At 37.7% G+C, this 17,561-nt stretch overlaps 1 protein-coding gene across 2 annotated transcripts in view; it reads right to left on the reverse strand.

Moving 5' to 3' along the window:
• The window catches only part of LOC144978676 (histone-lysine N-methyltransferase SETDB1-B-like), a 59,426-nt gene that overhangs the window by 18,270 nt on the left and 23,595 nt on the right, over window positions 1-17,561 (reverse strand). Inside the window, exons 10-20 of one of the 2 annotated variants that reach the window (XM_078925054.1) lie at window positions 17,026-17,134; window positions 15,402-15,483; window positions 13,818-13,891; window positions 13,158-13,231; window positions 12,784-12,842; window positions 11,721-11,841; window positions 9,989-10,130; window positions 7,485-7,811; window positions 5,634-5,744; window positions 3,927-3,998; window positions 2,512-2,626 (exon numbers count right to left, since the gene is read on the reverse strand). In XM_078925054.1, coding sequence (XP_078781180.1) covers window positions 2,512-2,626; window positions 3,927-3,998; window positions 5,634-5,744; window positions 7,485-7,811; window positions 9,989-10,130; window positions 11,721-11,841; window positions 12,784-12,842; window positions 13,158-13,231; window positions 13,818-13,891; window positions 15,402-15,483; window positions 17,026-17,134 — 1,286 coding nt within the window. The remainder of the gene's footprint in view (window positions 1-2,511; window positions 2,627-3,926; window positions 3,999-5,633; window positions 5,745-7,484; window positions 7,812-9,988; window positions 10,131-11,720; window positions 11,842-12,783; window positions 12,843-13,157; window positions 13,232-13,817; window positions 13,892-15,401; window positions 15,484-17,025; window positions 17,135-17,561) is intronic. The other variant, XM_078925055.1, reaches the window with a different exon arrangement.

The raw sequence follows: 17,561 nt of genomic DNA on the forward strand, positions 1-17,561 counted from the left end.
ACCAAACAGCGGCTGAGCGAGTCGTGGCAAAGCGCTTTCTGATTGGTTGACCTCGTTTTAAAGTTCATGACTAGTCAAAATGTCTGCGCGGTCTCACTGGCAGAGGGGTGTTTATCGTCTGCCATTGCGTTTGGGTTCAATAAACAGCTGATAATTTGACTGTTTAATTTACAAGAATTTAAGAAATTATAATGTTAAAAGTTTTCGATTGCAATATGATCTACAATCTCAGCATGGGTTTAATTATTGTGTTCCAAGTCACGTTCTATCAGTAACCTTTGTCCCCTTGTCCAATTTCTCTTTTCCTTCGATATTTCTTTTGTTTATGTACGCAATCTCTCTCTCTCTCTCTCTCTCTCTCTCTCTCTCTCTCTCTCTCTCCTCTCTCTCTCTCTCTCTCTCTCCTCTCTCTCTCTGTGTGTGTTTATATATAAGTTAGAACTCTTCTAATGTTTTCATAATTTTCTCTATCAAATTTGCCATAAAAATGCCAAATTTCAATCTTTTAATCCACTTATTACGCAAGATACAACCAAAGGTCGAAAAAAAATGCTGAAAAAGCGTCCCATATTTACGCGTTTTTTTCCTCTTTGCGGGTCATCCAAATAAATGACACATTTGAAACTGCATAACTTGTTTATTTATGATTGGAATTTCAAAATTCAAAAACATTTTTACTCAGTGGAGATAGGGCTTTGATTTCAGACAAAAATTTTCCTCAAAAAGAGAAAAAAACATTTTTCATAGTCATTGCTACATTTAAGATTATTGTAAAGCAATGAAGTTAAAATCAACTGCGACTCTCTGCCTCAATCTGGTATCTTATATAGATAGTATGCGCTTGGCTAAGAAGCTCACAACATTGCCATCCAGAAGTATAACGGACCAACACACAAAACTATGTGTATCCTTGAACGTTTATAGATGGTTAATACAGTTTAGTGAGAATGACTCATAAACGCGGATGGCAAAAAGCAATAACAAAGACCTGAGTGACGTCAACTTCATACTATCTATAGGGATGAGGAGGATGTCAAAATATAAGTATATAAATTAAATAATCAAAAATATGATTCTTCTTTTCTTTTCTTTTTGTGTGTGTGTGGGGGGCATTCACTGTATGGAACTCTATTCAGTCTCTTCAATTAACAATAAGGAACTCAATCAATGTTTCTTTTTTTCTCTTTCTTTAAATACAATTTCCAGCATGCAAATCAATACCGACATAACACTATTTAGAGATGACGGGTCACAAATTGTATTTTATGAGCATTCATATAGCACCACATCCACTAGACATGCTCAAGTCGCTTTACAAAGGGTCCCTAGCCAACAACACCACTCAACATGTGGGATAGAGACAGGATGCCTGTTAGTCGATATTACAATTTTTCTGACAAGAGACAACGCTGTTAACGGCGGCCAGGTACTCCTTTTACAACTGAGTATGGGGAGAGAATGTGAGTAAAGAGCCTTTTCCAAGGACTCACCACGTCAAGTGGACCAATGGTGGGAACCACACCCCTTTTGATTTTCCTCAAACTTGGCTCAATTGAAGATACTTATGAGACATGAAGAAAACCAAATTTTCAGTTCAGAATATGGATATTTGAATTTTCTACAAGTTTAAAAATTTTTGTCTCAAAACGTGTCAAAATCAAATATGCTCGTGGGTCCATTTTTGAGAGGCTAGAACTTTTTTTTTTATTAAACAAGCTAACTCTCAAATTTGGTAATCCTGTACAACTTTTAGCATAGATTGTAAATATTGAAGGAAATGAAAATATTTATCAACTTTTGGAGTTATTTGCCCTTGAATATGGCTCCCCATGCTGTTCGGCAAAAAAATGAATTTTTCAGTATTTTTTTTTTCATGACTTTAATCTTTCATTTTTGGTCATTGATGATTTATATCTCAATAAATAACATATGGTCCAACATAATATAGCAAAAATATGGGTCTGGTACTATAATTTTTTAAACAATAACGCATGGCTTATGCCATGTGCATCAAAATCGCAAATTTTAGTCAACTTCAAGGCTCAAAACGGTCAAAGATGTCGGCTGGGATTTTTTTCAAAATTTGATATATTGTGCTGATACACTATTTCTATAAGCACATGGAAGCTTTCCTTGTATTTTGAGGTGCTTCATGGTAAAAATCACCTGCAAAGAACCTAAGTATCTCTATCTTAAGTTACAAAGGGGCATAACTCAATAAATTATTTAAACCCCCAAAATCGACTTACATTACACTACACAGATAACAAACGAAGCTTAAAATATTTGGCTTGAGGAAAGTCAAAAGGGGTGTGGTTCCCAATTTCCGAAAATTTGGTCCACTTGACATGGAATGGCCCCAATGCCCAACTCAAGAGCGGAACTCAAACCATCAACTTTCCCCGGACCTACGAGCAAATTTGATTTTGACATGTTTTGAGACAAAAGGCGAGTGACAAAACCACAAGACCACCATAGCCACACACAAAGATGCCAGGCTAGTAGATTCACCTTTCCCAATAACACATGAGTGGGATGAGGAGTGGACTGGTGCCCTTCATCTTCTGGGGGTCGTTGAGAACTTCTTCCATTTCACCCAGACATGCAGGACTGCAGAGATGGGGAACTGAAATAAATAGAATGTAGTTTGTATGTCACCAGGGGGCCCCAATAGCTCAGTTGGTAGGTCACTATCTTCATACACAAAGGGATTGAGATCGAGCTCGGGTTAAGCTGAGAATATTTTTCGGACTCCTTAAACACCAAGCAATGATCGGGTAGCTGGATCTGTTGGATCTGACAAAGAGTACTTTGGGATAAACTAGCATCTTATCCAAGGGGTAGTATTGTTCATTTCAATAGAAATGAATATAGAATCTATAAAAATAGATATATATATAGGGGGGGGGGGGGGGACGACGTGGCTCAGTTATAAGGTCTTTGCTTTGTACCCGAAAGGCACCAAGTTCAATCACCCACCACTGCACAGTGTGGCCTAAGCATTTTTACAGCTAGTCAAGTTGAAAAAGATGAAATTTAAGAAAAGTTGCTGGATACCTTTCCCATACATCTGACCATAATTTCATGACAAATCACCCGATTTACTTCAAATAAAGATTAAAATACTCTGGGGAGCATACTCTTTCGGAAAATGAAAAAAAATAAATGCAAATCCAATATTTTCACCTTCCGACTGATTATGTTATGCACTGACACACTTCCTTATTTGGTCACACCTTAATACACTAATGGTTGTCTTTGTCAAAATATGAGGATGAGGATGCATGACTGTAACAGTTGTAAAACAAATGTCACATGGTATCACACTACCTTGTCAAAATATCGTAATCCTCAATTCAATTCAATGCAACAACAACAACAACATTTAAGATAGACGATGCTCGTTCAATTCAACTTTACTACAATAGTGAAAGTAAACTTTCTGCCAAATATGAAAGCGGTGGAGCTAACCAAGGAGGCTGAGTAAAATATCTCCTAAGCCAGTTATATGTGAGTCTGACTCTTCATCATTTGAACCTTCTCATAAAACAAGGGATAGAAGATAATCATAACTTACCAATGGACCTCTTCTCATAAAACAAGGGAAAGAAGAAAATAATAACTTACCAATGGACCTTTTCTCATAAAACAAGGGATAGAAGAAAATCATAACTTACCAATGGACTTTTTCTCATAAAACAAGGGATAGAAGAAAATCATAACTTACCAATGGACTTTTTCTCATAAAACAAGGGATAGAAGAAAATCATAACTAATCAATGGACCTTTTCTCATAAAACAAGGGATAGAAGAAAATCATAACTTACCAATGGACTTTTCCTCATAAAACAAGGGATAGAAGAATATCATAACTAATCAATGGACCTTTTCTCATAAAACAAGGATAGAGGAATACAACAACTTACCAAACTGAGTTCTGTTTTTGCCTTTGTTATCAATAGTAATGTCTCTCCTCTTCCCCGTCTCCATGTGTTCATCTGGAATCAAACAATATTAAATCATATCATATTATTGGATTTATAGGTCAATGGCCTTATACAGACCTGCCTAGTTGAAAATTTAAAACTTTGTTGTTTTTAGGGAGATAGAAATTATCGTCAATTTACCCTCACAATGATTAAATAACACTTCAAAATCCTCTTCTTCTTCTTCTCTTAATTTGCAAACTACCTCTGGTGTATTGTCGCAAATGTAGGTAGGTGTCTTTGATGTTTCACACTTTAGGATATATTTGAGTGCTGTATGGTATTGAATTAGCCTTTCTCTAAACTGCTCCGTGGTGACTGAATTTACAACGATAAGGTAGGTTGTTCCACAGACCACGGCTATGTGGTCTAGCGGTATGACACTCGCTTTCGGATCGGAAGGTCCTGGGTTCGAGCCTCGCTCGGCGCATAGTTGAGTCCTTGGAAAAGGCTCTTTACTCACATTCTCTCACCGTACTCAGGTGTAAAATGAGTACCTGGCCGTTAACAGCGTTGTCTTTGTCCGAAAAATTGTAATTTCGCCTAACAGGCGTCATGTCTCGTCCTACATGTTAAATGTTGCTGTTGACCAGGGACCCCTTGTAAAGCGCATTGAGCACGTTAAGTGGATATTGCGCTATATAAATGCTCAATTTAAAATTCAATTTAATTTAAAGCAAATAGAAGAAGGGAAGAGCAACTGTTCATGGCTTTGTATTCGGGAGCGCGGCACTGTGAATCTTAGATCGTGTCTCCTTGATCTAGATAATGTAACCTGGCATAAACTTTCATTTTCAATAAAGCTTTAATGACTTTAATAAAGTTCTAAATTTAGAGCCAAAATTTCGGAATTCTACAAATTTTTCGTAGTTGTGGGCAAGTCTGTCTTATATTATATTACATAATGAAAGAACTTTCACATCTCAGGCAGCAATATGCGTTTATAAATTATTATCAATAACTGATTGGCTACAAAAGAAAAAAAAGATATTACATGAAAAATAAATTATATAAAATAATATTCACTTTCTAATCTACAGTTGTTTTTTCAAAAACCCAAAACCCCTTAGCAGATGGAGCGGTATAGCTAGTTTGCAATGCAGTGAATAGCTTCATCACTCATTAAATACAATACATGCTCGTATAAGAGAGTTTAACAGCACAATTGGCAGAGGTGGCACATGTCTCGTGAGATTATCATTAAATCTTAGAGGAAAAGGATGGCCTGAAAACAGCCTAGAGGCATTCAACTCTGGAGGCAAATCGAGAGATATGGAAGCACCTGGAGCAAGCTGGAGAAGATGGCCCAGGAAACCCTATTCCCTTCTCCTGTTATACATTAAAAGAAAAAAAAAACCCTTCCACATGGCGTTTTTCGATGTCATCGCCTCGGCATTCCATGAAAGAATATAGATAATTCATCAAACAAATGTCTGATGTCAAAAGGAATCACCCATGTTGTGCCAAGTCAGCAAATTGAGGGTTAATAATCTTGTCAAAGAAAAAAAATTAAAAAAAAACAAAACACAAAGTGTCTGAAGTAGTGGTAATTAAAACTTGACCTCCTTGGTCACGGTGCAATGTCTTGACCACTTTGTCCCCCTCCTCCCCTCCCCAAACCTTGTGAAGTGTTGACAAGAATCTCACCATATTCCACTTGGTCTGAAGACTGTGCAAGTCTCTCCTGTAACACGCTGGCAATGTCTTGACTTTTCTTGAGACTTTCAAATGCTGCTGCTGCTTGCTTGGATTGCCCTGCTGTAGTCAATCAGACAAATGAGTAACAATAAGCAAACATTTTTAAAAAAAATATTTTTTATCAAATCACTTTTCATATGATGGAAACTGTTTGTCTGTGGTCTATACCCTGACCCAGGGTGAAAAAGGCAATGATGATGACTTTTCTTATATGTGTGGCTGGCTGTGAAAACCCAGAAAGATATGCAAATTTCATGAATTGAGTTATGTATGAAATGGTTTAAACATCTTTCTGATCATTATGTATGAAACGGTTTAGACATCTTTCTGATCATTTACCACTTAAAATTTTCTTTCTATGTCTATTAGAACCCAAGTTATGAATTTTTTTCTGAATAAAATTTGTTACTATGGGAAACACTTTATCTTCGATTTTGGCTCATATCTCTAATCGAAGCTTGCCGCACTTCAACAGGTTTTCTCAGCAAGCCTTACATTTCCCTCTACGACATTTCTCATAGTTTGCAATGCATTAGGGAAGAAAAGTCTTGACATCAAACCCTCTACTCTTTTGGTTCCTAAATCCTTGGGAGTGTGTATGTAACCAGTCCTTCAGAGTACTGATAATGAATAGGTTATAAAAAGGTGGCATAACTAATTTAGTAACAGGATGTGCAGGCAGATTCTGAGGATTATGGGATGTAAAAGAGTGAGGATGGATGATCTTTATTGACGACCAGCATATATTTAGATCAGAAGATAGATACCATCACTCTGAAACCAGAAGATATTTACACAAGGTATGTACCAGTCCTCAGGTAAAGAGGTTTTACACTTCCAATGAAATAGAAACCAGTTTTGTTTTTTTTACATCACACTTTTCTTCTCTATATAGAAGTTTGGACTAGATTAGTTCTTAGGAACAAACAATATTTTTAAAAATGAGGGGAGAGGGTTTGTTAATCTGTATCAGAGATCTGGTGATAAAAATAAGGGGTGAAGAAGTGGCAGTGGGAAAATAGTTCATACACGATAAGAGTATTTACTGGAGCATTTATATAGTGCAATATAGTTTGTTTTTTTCCAACAGAGATAACGCTGAAAACAGCCAGATACTCATTATACTCCTGAGTACTGTGAGAGACGGTGAGTAAAGAGCCTTTTTCAAGGACTTAACTATGCGCCACTTTGAGTGGAACTCGAACCTTGGACCTTCCAATCTGAAGGCGAGTGTCATATCACAAGACCACATCGCCGCATGTTGTGAGGAAAGCTGGGAAAACCTTGCTGGGACAGCTTTTTCACTTAGTCGTCTGGCTGAGATTTTTATACCATTGCATTCTTTTATATCCTAGCTTTAGTCTGTGTCTCAGTGGTTAATTGTCTCAACTTGTTACAAATTTCAGTTCGTTTAGCATGGTCAGTGGGTAGCAATGATCAGGAAAAATCTGGTTTCTACATTGTGTCCTTGGGTAAGACGATTTACACATATTAAAAGGAGGACAATTTTTGACGTTTGCCTTTAAGTGATGAACCCCCCCCCCCCCATCCCCCCAATTGACATGACACCCCCACCCCCCCCCCCCCATCCCCCCAATTGACATGACAAACTATCATTGATACTCTAGTAGCTAACTTCTAAAGAGTGGGAAACTGCACCTATTTGTTCCATTACTGCCAGTGCATCTGATTGGGGGGAATGTAATTTTCTAAAAGGAGGAAATTCCTCCTGTGACACCAAAATTGCGGATATTCCGCTGATCCAAAGAAAACCATCAGTAATCAATAGTCAATACTCACATTTAGAAGACCGCCCCTTCTCCTGCCCACTTCCACTGTCTTGGCTAGTTGTATCTTGCTTCTGCCCACTTCCACTGTCTTGGCTAGCTGTATCTTGCTTCTGCCCGGACGATGTCGATGTCGACGTCGATGACGATGAGGCTGCCTTTCGCTGGTATTTGATCCAAGGTGCCTCCCATTTTTCCGACACTGAATTCTTTGAGCCCTGGTTGGGGGCTCCCCCAGTACTTTTGCGAGCCACGTTAGATTTCTTTTTCTCTGCGGCTGCAGCAGCAGCAACAGCAGCAGCAGCAGCAGTAGCTGCCTGCCGTGAGGCTCTACCAGTGCCTGGAGATGAAAAAAAAATCACATCAATCTGGTATTATGAACTAATTGTGCGGCTATGTGGTCTAGTGGTATGACACTCGCTTTCGGATTGGAAGGTCCTGGGTTCGAGCCTTGCCTTGGCGCATAGTTGAGTCCTTGGAGAAGGCTCGTTACTCACATTCTCTCATCGTATACTCAGGTGTAAAATGAGTACCGTTAACAGCGTTGTCGCTGTCCGATAAAGAGTATAATATCACCTAATAGGCGTCATGTCCCGTCCTAATTGCTAAATGTTGCAGTTGGCCAGGGACCCCTTGTAAAGCGCTTTGAGCACGTTTAGTGGATATTGCACTATATAAAAGCTCAATTAAAAAAAAAAAAAACTAAAATAGAAACAAATTTTAAAAAAAAAACCTTAAGTTGTATATAGCGAAAGCGCTTTACAAGGGGTCCCGAGCCAACAGCAACATTTAACATTTAGGACGAGACATGATGCCTGTTAGGCGATGTTACAATTTTTTCGGACAGAGACGACGGTGTTAACGGCTAGGTACTCATTTTACACCTGAGTGCGATGAGAGAATGTGAGTAAAGAGCCTTCTCCAAGGACTACTCAACTATGCGCCGAGAGAGGCTCGAACCCAGGACCTTCCGATCCGAAAGCGAGTGTCATACTACAAGACCACACAGCCGCCACTAAAATAGAAACAAACCCAAATTTAAAATAAAAACTGAAGTTTTATATTGCGAAAGCACTTTACAAGGGGTCCCAAGTCAACCGCAGCCCTTACCATGTGGGACAAGACATGATAAGATGCCTGTTAGGCAATATTACAATTTTTCAGATAGAGAAAACGCTGTTAATGGCCAAGGACTTATTTTGCACCTGATTATGATGAGAGAAAATATGAGTAAAGAGCCTTTTCCAAGGACTCAACTATGCGCTGCTCAGAGCCGGTCTCAAACCTTGGGCCTTCCGATCTGAAGGCAAGAGTCTTACCACTAGACCACATAGGCGCACGTAGAAGTTTAGTATCTAGGGATTTACAGCACTTGAAACACTACTAGGTCATTTCAGCACCAATATCACGTTGAAGGTTAGATAGAAAATAAAACACTCTCCTCAATGAAGACATTAATTTGAAGCTAAATTTTAAATTTACAAGCTCAACATTCATATTTTCCGCTATAACCGTTCTGTGACCTTTTGTCATTAGTGATAAAGGAGGAAGACTATCAACTTTACTAAAACAGATACATAAATCTTAACCTCTGACCAGATTCAGAAAAAGTGTGGGGCGGGCACTTGTATCAATAATGATGAGAAAAATAGGGTATGGAGAAGTGCCAGATGAAAACAGAGAATAAAAAGTCATGGGGTCACTGCCAATCTCAGGACCCAATTGCCATGATCTACGACAGCCTCCGCCTGGCCAAGAGAGAGAGAGGACATGGAGCCGTGGTTTATCCCGGTTTCTAAAGTATGAAATGGACAATAGCAATTGCTTGCTATCCTTTGGACAGTATGCTAGTCTATCGCAGAGTACTTTCACCAAATCGAACAGACTCAGCTATCCATTCACTGCTGGGTGGACAGGGAGGTCAGAAAAAAAATCAACTGAATTATCTGGGGGGGGGGGGGGGGGAACCCCAGTGCTGTTCAAAGCAGGAAAGAATTTCCATTGGTTTAATCCCCAATCAAGGAAGACTGATTTTTTTTAAGCGACTATTTTTTTATTGTATTTTTCTTTCTTGCTTTGTCTGGCACTGTTTCATACTCACTTTTTTCAGATTTTTATCTCACCTTCCAACCTAACAATAATGTAAATGTTGCTGCTCGAAGTTCGAAGAAATAAATAACAATGTGAAATTGAATGTAAGCTTCAATTTAATATACGAAAACAGATCAAATGGACATTTCAGGTTTCCCCTTTATCAACAAAACAGGATGAATGAAATACTACATCATCTTTGATTCATCTTAACAATGCCACTACCACATTATCTCATTGGTCTGTAGTGTTTCATTCATCCTGTTTTGTTGATAAAAGGGGAAACCCGAAACGTCCATTTTATCTGTTTTCGTAATTAAAATGAAGCTTACATTCAATTTCACATTATTATTTATTTCTTCGAGCTTCGAGCAGCAACATTTACTTTGTTATTTATGACCTAACAATAATAGTGAAAAAACCCACCTTTCCCTCCTGCGTCATCATCATTGCTGACACCCCTGGTGTATTCCACCGCTGGTTTCTTGTGGACGTCTGATGGCTTCATCGTCAGGTTTAGACGACGACCTCGACTACTTCCTGCTGCCTTAATGGCATTTGCATTTGTCTTTTGAAGAAAAGTAAAAGCAAAAGAGAAAATCATATCATTTTTTCTAAACAATTAAAGAAAGAACAGGAAAGAAATAACTAAAATAAAACAACTCCCCCCCCCCCCCCCCCAACCCACAAAAAAAAAAAGAAAAGAATTTTTTTAATAATTGAAAACAACAAAAAGGAAGAAAATGCTCTTTTTATTTTTTTGAAAATGAAGCCAATATTAATTTTTAGAATCAAAGCTCCTTCCCTATGATCAAAAGAAAAAGTTCAATGCACTTGTTTCAGTTATCAAATCAGTACTTTAGATTCAAAGGCTAATGAAGTCAGTGTTTTTGTTTGTCCAATTTATGTACTATTAAACTGGCAGAAGCAAATTCTTGCTAATTTTTTGACAGGATGCTAATTTATCGTCAAGTAGTATCCACCAGATTTAATAACGGAGAGAGGCAAATTATTGCTCATTCTTGGAAAGGATGCTAAAATTTATTGTCAAGTAGTTTCCATCAGATTTAATAATGGACAGAGGTAAATTTTTGCTCATTTTTGGACAGGATGCGAGTTTATGTCAAGTAGTATCCATCAGATTTAATAACAGACAGAGGCAAATTTTTGCTAATTTTTGGACAGGATGCGAGTTTATGTCAAGTAGTATCCATCAGATTTAATAACAGACAGAGGCAAATTTTTGCTAATTTTTGGACAGGATGTTAGTTTATTGTCAAGTAGTATCCATCAAATTTAATCTTAACTTTGATTTTTTAGATCACTGTTGGGTCGACAATTAATGGGTCAGGGAAAAACCTTGACCTAAACTAAACCTTTGCCTTTCGAGGCCAGTTGCTCGACAGTTGAGTTATTGGGACTGTGAATATCTATTATACTCTTCTTAAGGACTGTATTGTTCGTTATCTTATTTTACTGTTGAGTAAAGTATTTAAAGGTGTAAGAGTGAGGGATGTAGTACAAGGATAATGTATTGCAGTTTTAACGCCGGGGGAGGGGGGGGTAATCCAGGCACGAATCCCAGCCTAGATATTTTCCTTGTTTTTTTTGGGGGAAAGATTGTCAACCCCAAGAGATTCCTATATGTATGTTCAATGCATCTATAATAAAAATAATAATAATAAATCATTGTCTTTGCCATTTCAAGATGCATTTGAGAAGCAATTGCATAGAAAGTGCTGTACTAAATGTACATCATTATCATTATTATTAGTTACACTGCCTATAAAATTACGTGATAACGATATGATTGGACGAAATACGTCATACAGACATCCCCCTCCCCCCTCTCTCTCTCCCTCTTCCTCCCTTTCAATTTACCTTATCCTAATTCTCTCTCTCCCCCCCCCCCCCCCCCCCCCCCCCCTCTCAATTTAACTTACCAGAATGTGCTTGAAAGCACAGCATTGTCTCCCTTTCAATTTACCTTATCAGAATGTGCTTTAAAGAGCACAGCATTGTAAAATTAAAATACGGACACCCCCCCCCCCTCTTCTCTCTATCTCCCTCCCTCCCTCCCTTTTAATTTACCTCATCAGAATGTGCTTGAAAGAGCACAGCATTGTGAAAATAAATTTTTTCAAAAAGCCACCCTTACCAGTGCCCTGAACAAAGGTTCCAGTCTGGTGGAGCCCCTGTATATCCATTCGGTGCGTTTGTCTGCCTGGAACACCATCTTCACCAGACTGGCATCCAACTCTATTACCTTGGCAGTCCACCTGGCGGGTAGAAAATTTTTTTTAAAAAAGTAATCACGTGACCAATCGCCTCAAAACAGTATTATGTTTGGGATGAGCCTAGTGTTATATTTAGTACTTTGCTAACAACGGGTTTGTACTTGAAACATAATTCTTAATTGAGCTTTTATATAGCGCAATATCCACTAAACATGCTCAAAGTGCTTTACAAGGGTCCCTGACGAAACATGACGCCTGTTAGGCGATGTTACAAATTTTTTTTTCCGACATAGACAACGCTGTTAACATCCAGGTACTAATTTTACACTTGAGACAGAATGTGAGTAAATAGCCTTTTCCAAGGACTCAACTATGTGCCGAGTGAGACTCGAACCCAGGACCTTCCAATCCGAAAGCGAGTGTCATACCACAAGACCACATAGCCGCACAGCATCTATCATCTGAACTGTTCCCATCCACAGCCTTTCCATTTTCAACAAATATAAACAAGCAAATAAATAAATAAGCAAATAAATAAATAAATAAACAAATAAATAACTAAGCAAATAAATAAATAAATAAAATTACTTCATTCCGATTCAAAATTGGGCAATTCAAGTGGGTCCAGTGCTCTATCAAATGAGCACTCTTGATATCTTATGCATGTTGACTATGGTTTACAGTCTGTTTGTGATGTACTTTGCGTAATTAAGCCAGTCCAATTGTGTTAGAAAAAAAAAGTGAAAAGGACTAAAAACTCACACTTTTATTTGAATAAATTTAATTTCCTATGTCCACAACAATAACAAGAAAGACAACAAGAATAAAATACAACTACAACAAAACAACAATAAAAACAACAACATGACAATGACAATGACAACAAGAACAACAGGGCAACAACAAAAACAATGACATTGACAACAACAACAACGATGACGACAACAACGACCACCACAACAATAACAACTGCAGCCTACTGACCATTTCCCATTCCATTCTGTCTTGACAACTTGCCCCTTTGCCAATCTCACCATGGGTCTCTGGATGTAACAATGACAAATAGCAATAGAATCATCACAAGTCCATTAACAAATAATACACAACTTGTCCCTGTGCAATGAATGAAACACTACAGATGAATGAGATAATGTGGAGGTGGCATTGTTACGATGAGGAATAAACAAAAACATTGTTGGGCAGGAAGTAGTATGCTCCTTTTCTCCATTTTTATCTGTTTTCGTATATTAAATTGAAGCTTACATTCAATTTTACAATGTTATCTTTACTTCTTCGAGCTTCGAGCAGCAACATTTACATATGATGATATCAAATGAGAGGGAAAAAATCAGTCTCACCTCTGGGTAGATGTCCAGGTAGTCTTTGATAAACGACCTGGTGTCTGGGTGGATGTCTTCCCACACATTGTCACCTAATGTCATCGAAGGAAGAAAGAAAGAATTTGAGAAAACTCAAATCATAAAAAAATAAAATCAATAATACAAATGTACATTTCATCTTTAAGATTTCTTATCCTTTTTCATACATATTACCGCAACGTCGCTGAATCGGAAAAGTAAGTCTTACTCTATTTTTCTCACTCATATTAGCTCCAAGGTCAAATCTATAAGTTTTCAACCCAAAGAAATATTTTTTATCATGAATGAATGACTGTTTCTGTCCCCCCACCCCTTTCCCCTTCCCCCAGAAACATCCACATCATCTTCTCCCCCCCCCCCCCTCCCCCTCCCCCAAAAACATGAAACATCCACATCATCTTCTCCTCCCCCCCCCCCCCCCCCCCAAAAAAAAAAACCTGAAACATCCACATCATCTGTCTTTGTTAATTAAATTGAAGATTCCATTCCACTTCACTACTATTTTAGTGGAAATCGTCGCGTTCCTTAACATACTCTAAACTTTCTATTGGCTGACATCTTGTCATAGTTTGAAACATTCAAGTAAAAAGTACCAAAAAAAAAAAAAGAGAGAGAAGTACAAAATGCTTTCCCACATACTCTGCATATAAACCTTGTGGACCTCACTAGCATGACAATACTGTGCATAGCCATCGTCAAAGAACACCAGGAATCTGAAAGATATGAGAGTATATTGATATATATTGAGCTTTTTTGATCTATTGAGTTTAGATATAACACAATATCCACTAAATGTGCGCAAAGCACTTTACAAGGGGTCCTGACCAACAGCAAAATTTAACATGAAGGACGGGACATGAAGCCTGTTAGGAGATATTACAATTTTTGTGGACAAAGACAACGCTGTTAACGGCCAGGTACACATTTTACACCAGACTATGGTGAGATATATAGTAGAAGATAGTAAAGCCTACACATATCTGAAACAATCGGGAATCAACAAGTTATGTTTATAAATCAGGGATGTGCTTTGTAATAAAAACGAAAAAGCCTGACATTTTTTTTGCTTAAAGATCATATGACAATATTTCACGCAAATCTTCTCTTCATAAAATGAAATTTAAAAAAAAAATTTTTTTTAATTTTTAAATAAAAAATAAAATAAAAAATTTATATATATTTAAAAAAAAAAAAATTCCTTTTATTCATCCCCATGGGGAAATTTGTCTTTAGGGTCTATTCCAAGGGAAGACTAGAATAACCCAGGCATCAGCCGCAGAGCAGCGCTGCAAAGTGACTTGCTGAAGGCCGCACAGTGAAGCGGTGGGTGATTGAACTGCCCCTAGGATTCATCAAACTGTATTACCCGTAAATCATAACAAAGGATACAAATCAATCAAGTTCCACCCTAATTGTTGCCTTTGAACAAATAATATTTTCATCTTTAAAAACAAAAAAAAAATTGAGAATATATATATGAAGAAACAAACACATACACATGCACACAAACTCAGACACAGATACACTTACATTCATACACGAACATACACATACATACTTACACCAATATTTACTCACTAACATTAGTAACTTATTCTAACGAAAGACATTTGAATTGATTAATTTTTTTATTTTAAGTTAGTTATACAGTGGAAATTGTCAGTCTGAACTTAAGATCAAATCTGGAATAAAATAAACTTAAAATTAAAATTAGATTTAAGGTGTATTCTGTGAGTGAAACTATTCATAAGCTCTGGAAAAAAGAGGTCACTGAACAACAGCAAAACTTAACATGTAGAACGTGACATGACCCCATTTTTTCCTGACAGAGACAATGCTGTTAAGGGCCAGGTACTCATTTTAGACCTGAGTATAGTAAGAAAATGTGAGTAAAGAGCCCTTTCCAAGGACTCAACTATGCACCCCTCAGAGTGGGACTCGAACCCAGGATCTTTCAATCTGAAAGTGAGTGTCATACCACTAGACCACATCACTCATTCACTCACTATCCAGCGTCGTCTTCATTGACGCTGGCTGCCGCACTTTGCGGTGATAAAAGTCTGCATATTCTCTTAGTCTGTTGACGGTACCATATGGTTCTTTTCGATTCATCTCTGTTCATTCTAGGATGTTTTTTTAAATGTAAGTAGACCTAGGTCTTTCCCTCCTTCGTTTGCCCTCCATTTTCCCCTAGACCACATAGCCACACATTAAATAAACTACCTTTTATTGTTCTTCATACTGGGAGCCTCAGCAATGATTCCTGCATACATCGTGTTTGGGGCATCTTCTTCTTTGTACAGAGCTGAGGAATAAAGACAAAAAAACAAAAAAACATAAAAATAATACGTGATTCAGTCCCTGACAAAAGACCAGAGGAAATGTTGATCAATGAGTTTCAATCATGAATGATAATAATAATAATAATAAAATAATAATAATAATAATAATAATAATAATAATAAATAATAATAATAATAATAATAATAATAATAATAATAATAATAATAATGAGTCAGAACTGGAAGGTTCATGGTTTCGAGTCCCACTCTGAGCGGTGCAGAGTTGAGTCCTTGTTTACTCACATTCTCTCACCATACTCAGATGTAAAATGAGTACCTGGCCATGAACAGCATTGTCTTTATTGGAAAAATTTGTAATATCGCCTAACAGGCATAATTAATGTCTCATCCCACATGTTAAGAGTTGCTGTTGGCTAAGTACCACATGTAACGCACTTTGAACATGTTTAGTGATTGGTTTAGGTTTTTTTAATATGAGAGCACAGGGGGAAAAACGGCAGTCACATTCCAAAATTGGATGAAGTGGTGGAACATCTGTATATATATTCAATTTATCTTTTAGAGAATGTTATATACGTAACGTTTTTAGACAATAAAATGTATCTATATTATGAAACAATGAAGAAAAAAAAGCTAACATCTTCATATTCTGTATTTAAATTTGAAAAAAAAAATGTTTTTTCAAAAACTAAAAATGTCACTCTGCCGTTTCTTCCTTTGTGCTCTTCATATACACATATCTTCCTATTCTGTGTAAGTGGAAAATCAGCAAAGACAGAGAGAGAGAGAGGGGGAGAGAGAGAGAGAGAGAGAGAGAGAGAGAGAGAGAGAGAGAGAGAGAGAGAGAGAGAGAGAGAGAGAGAGAGAGAGAGAGAGTAAAAACATCCACATACCGACAACTCTAGTTCCCAAAAATTATTTTTTAAACACATCCTAGATACCTATAACTCTAGTTCCAATGAAAGCAACACATCCACATACCTATAACTTCGTTCCAATAAAAGCAGCACGTCCCACATACCTATAACTCTAGTTCCAATATAAACAACACACCCACATACCTATAACTCTAGTTCCAATAAAAACAACACATCCCACATACCTATAACTCTAGTTCCAATAAAAACAACACATCCCACATACCTATAACTCTAGTTCCAATAAAAACAACACGCCCACATACCTATAACTCTAGTTCCAATAAAAACAACACGCCCACATTCCTATAACTCTAGTTCCAATAAAACAACACATCCCACATACCTATAACTCTAGTTCCAATAAAAACAACACGCCCACATACCTATAACTCTAGTTCCAATAAAAACAACACACCCACATACCTCTAACCATAGTTCCAATAAAAACAACACACCCACATACCTCTAACCATAGTTCCTACAAAAACAACACGCCTACATACCTATAACCATAGTCCCAATAAAAACAACACATCCACATACCTATAAATCTAGTTCCTACAAAAACAACACATCCACATACCTCTAACCATAGTTCCAATAAAAACAACACATCCCACATACCTATAACCCTAGTTCCAACCTTGACGACACACTTCAGAGTGTCCTTGTAGGCAACGTGTTGTCCCGGGAGGACCTTCATGCCCTTGTTGAATCGTACTTTACATCGCCACTGAAAGTAAAATTAAAATGGTGATCATAATGATGGACAATGCTGGGATTCATGGCTACTGATGATGATGATGAAGATGATGCTCTCTCTCTCTCTCTCTCTCTCTCTCTCTCTCTCTCTCTCTCTCTCTCTCTCTCTCTCTCTCTCTCTCTCTCTCTCTCTCTCACTCTCTCTCCTCTCTCTCTCCTCTCTCTCTCTCTCTCTCTCTCTCTCTCCCCTCTCTCTCTCTCTCCTCTCTCTCTCTCCTCTCCTCTCTCTCTCCCTCTCTCTCTCCTCTCTCTCTCTCTCCTCTCTCTCCTCTCTCTCTCTCTCTCTCTCTCTCTCTCTCTCCTCTCTCTCTCTCTCTCTCTCTCTCTCTCTTCTCTCTCTCTCTCTCTCTCTCTCTCTCTCCTCTCTCTCTCTCTCTCTCCTCTCTCTCTCTCTCTCT

The sequence above is a fragment of the Berghia stephanieae genome, chromosome 8 (genome assembly GCF_034508935.2).
Source record: "Berghia stephanieae isolate SIO BIC M18660-M18661 chromosome 8, UCSD_Bste_1.3, whole genome shotgun sequence".
NCBI lineage: Eukaryota > Metazoa > Mollusca > Gastropoda > Nudibranchia > Aeolidiidae > Berghia > Berghia stephanieae.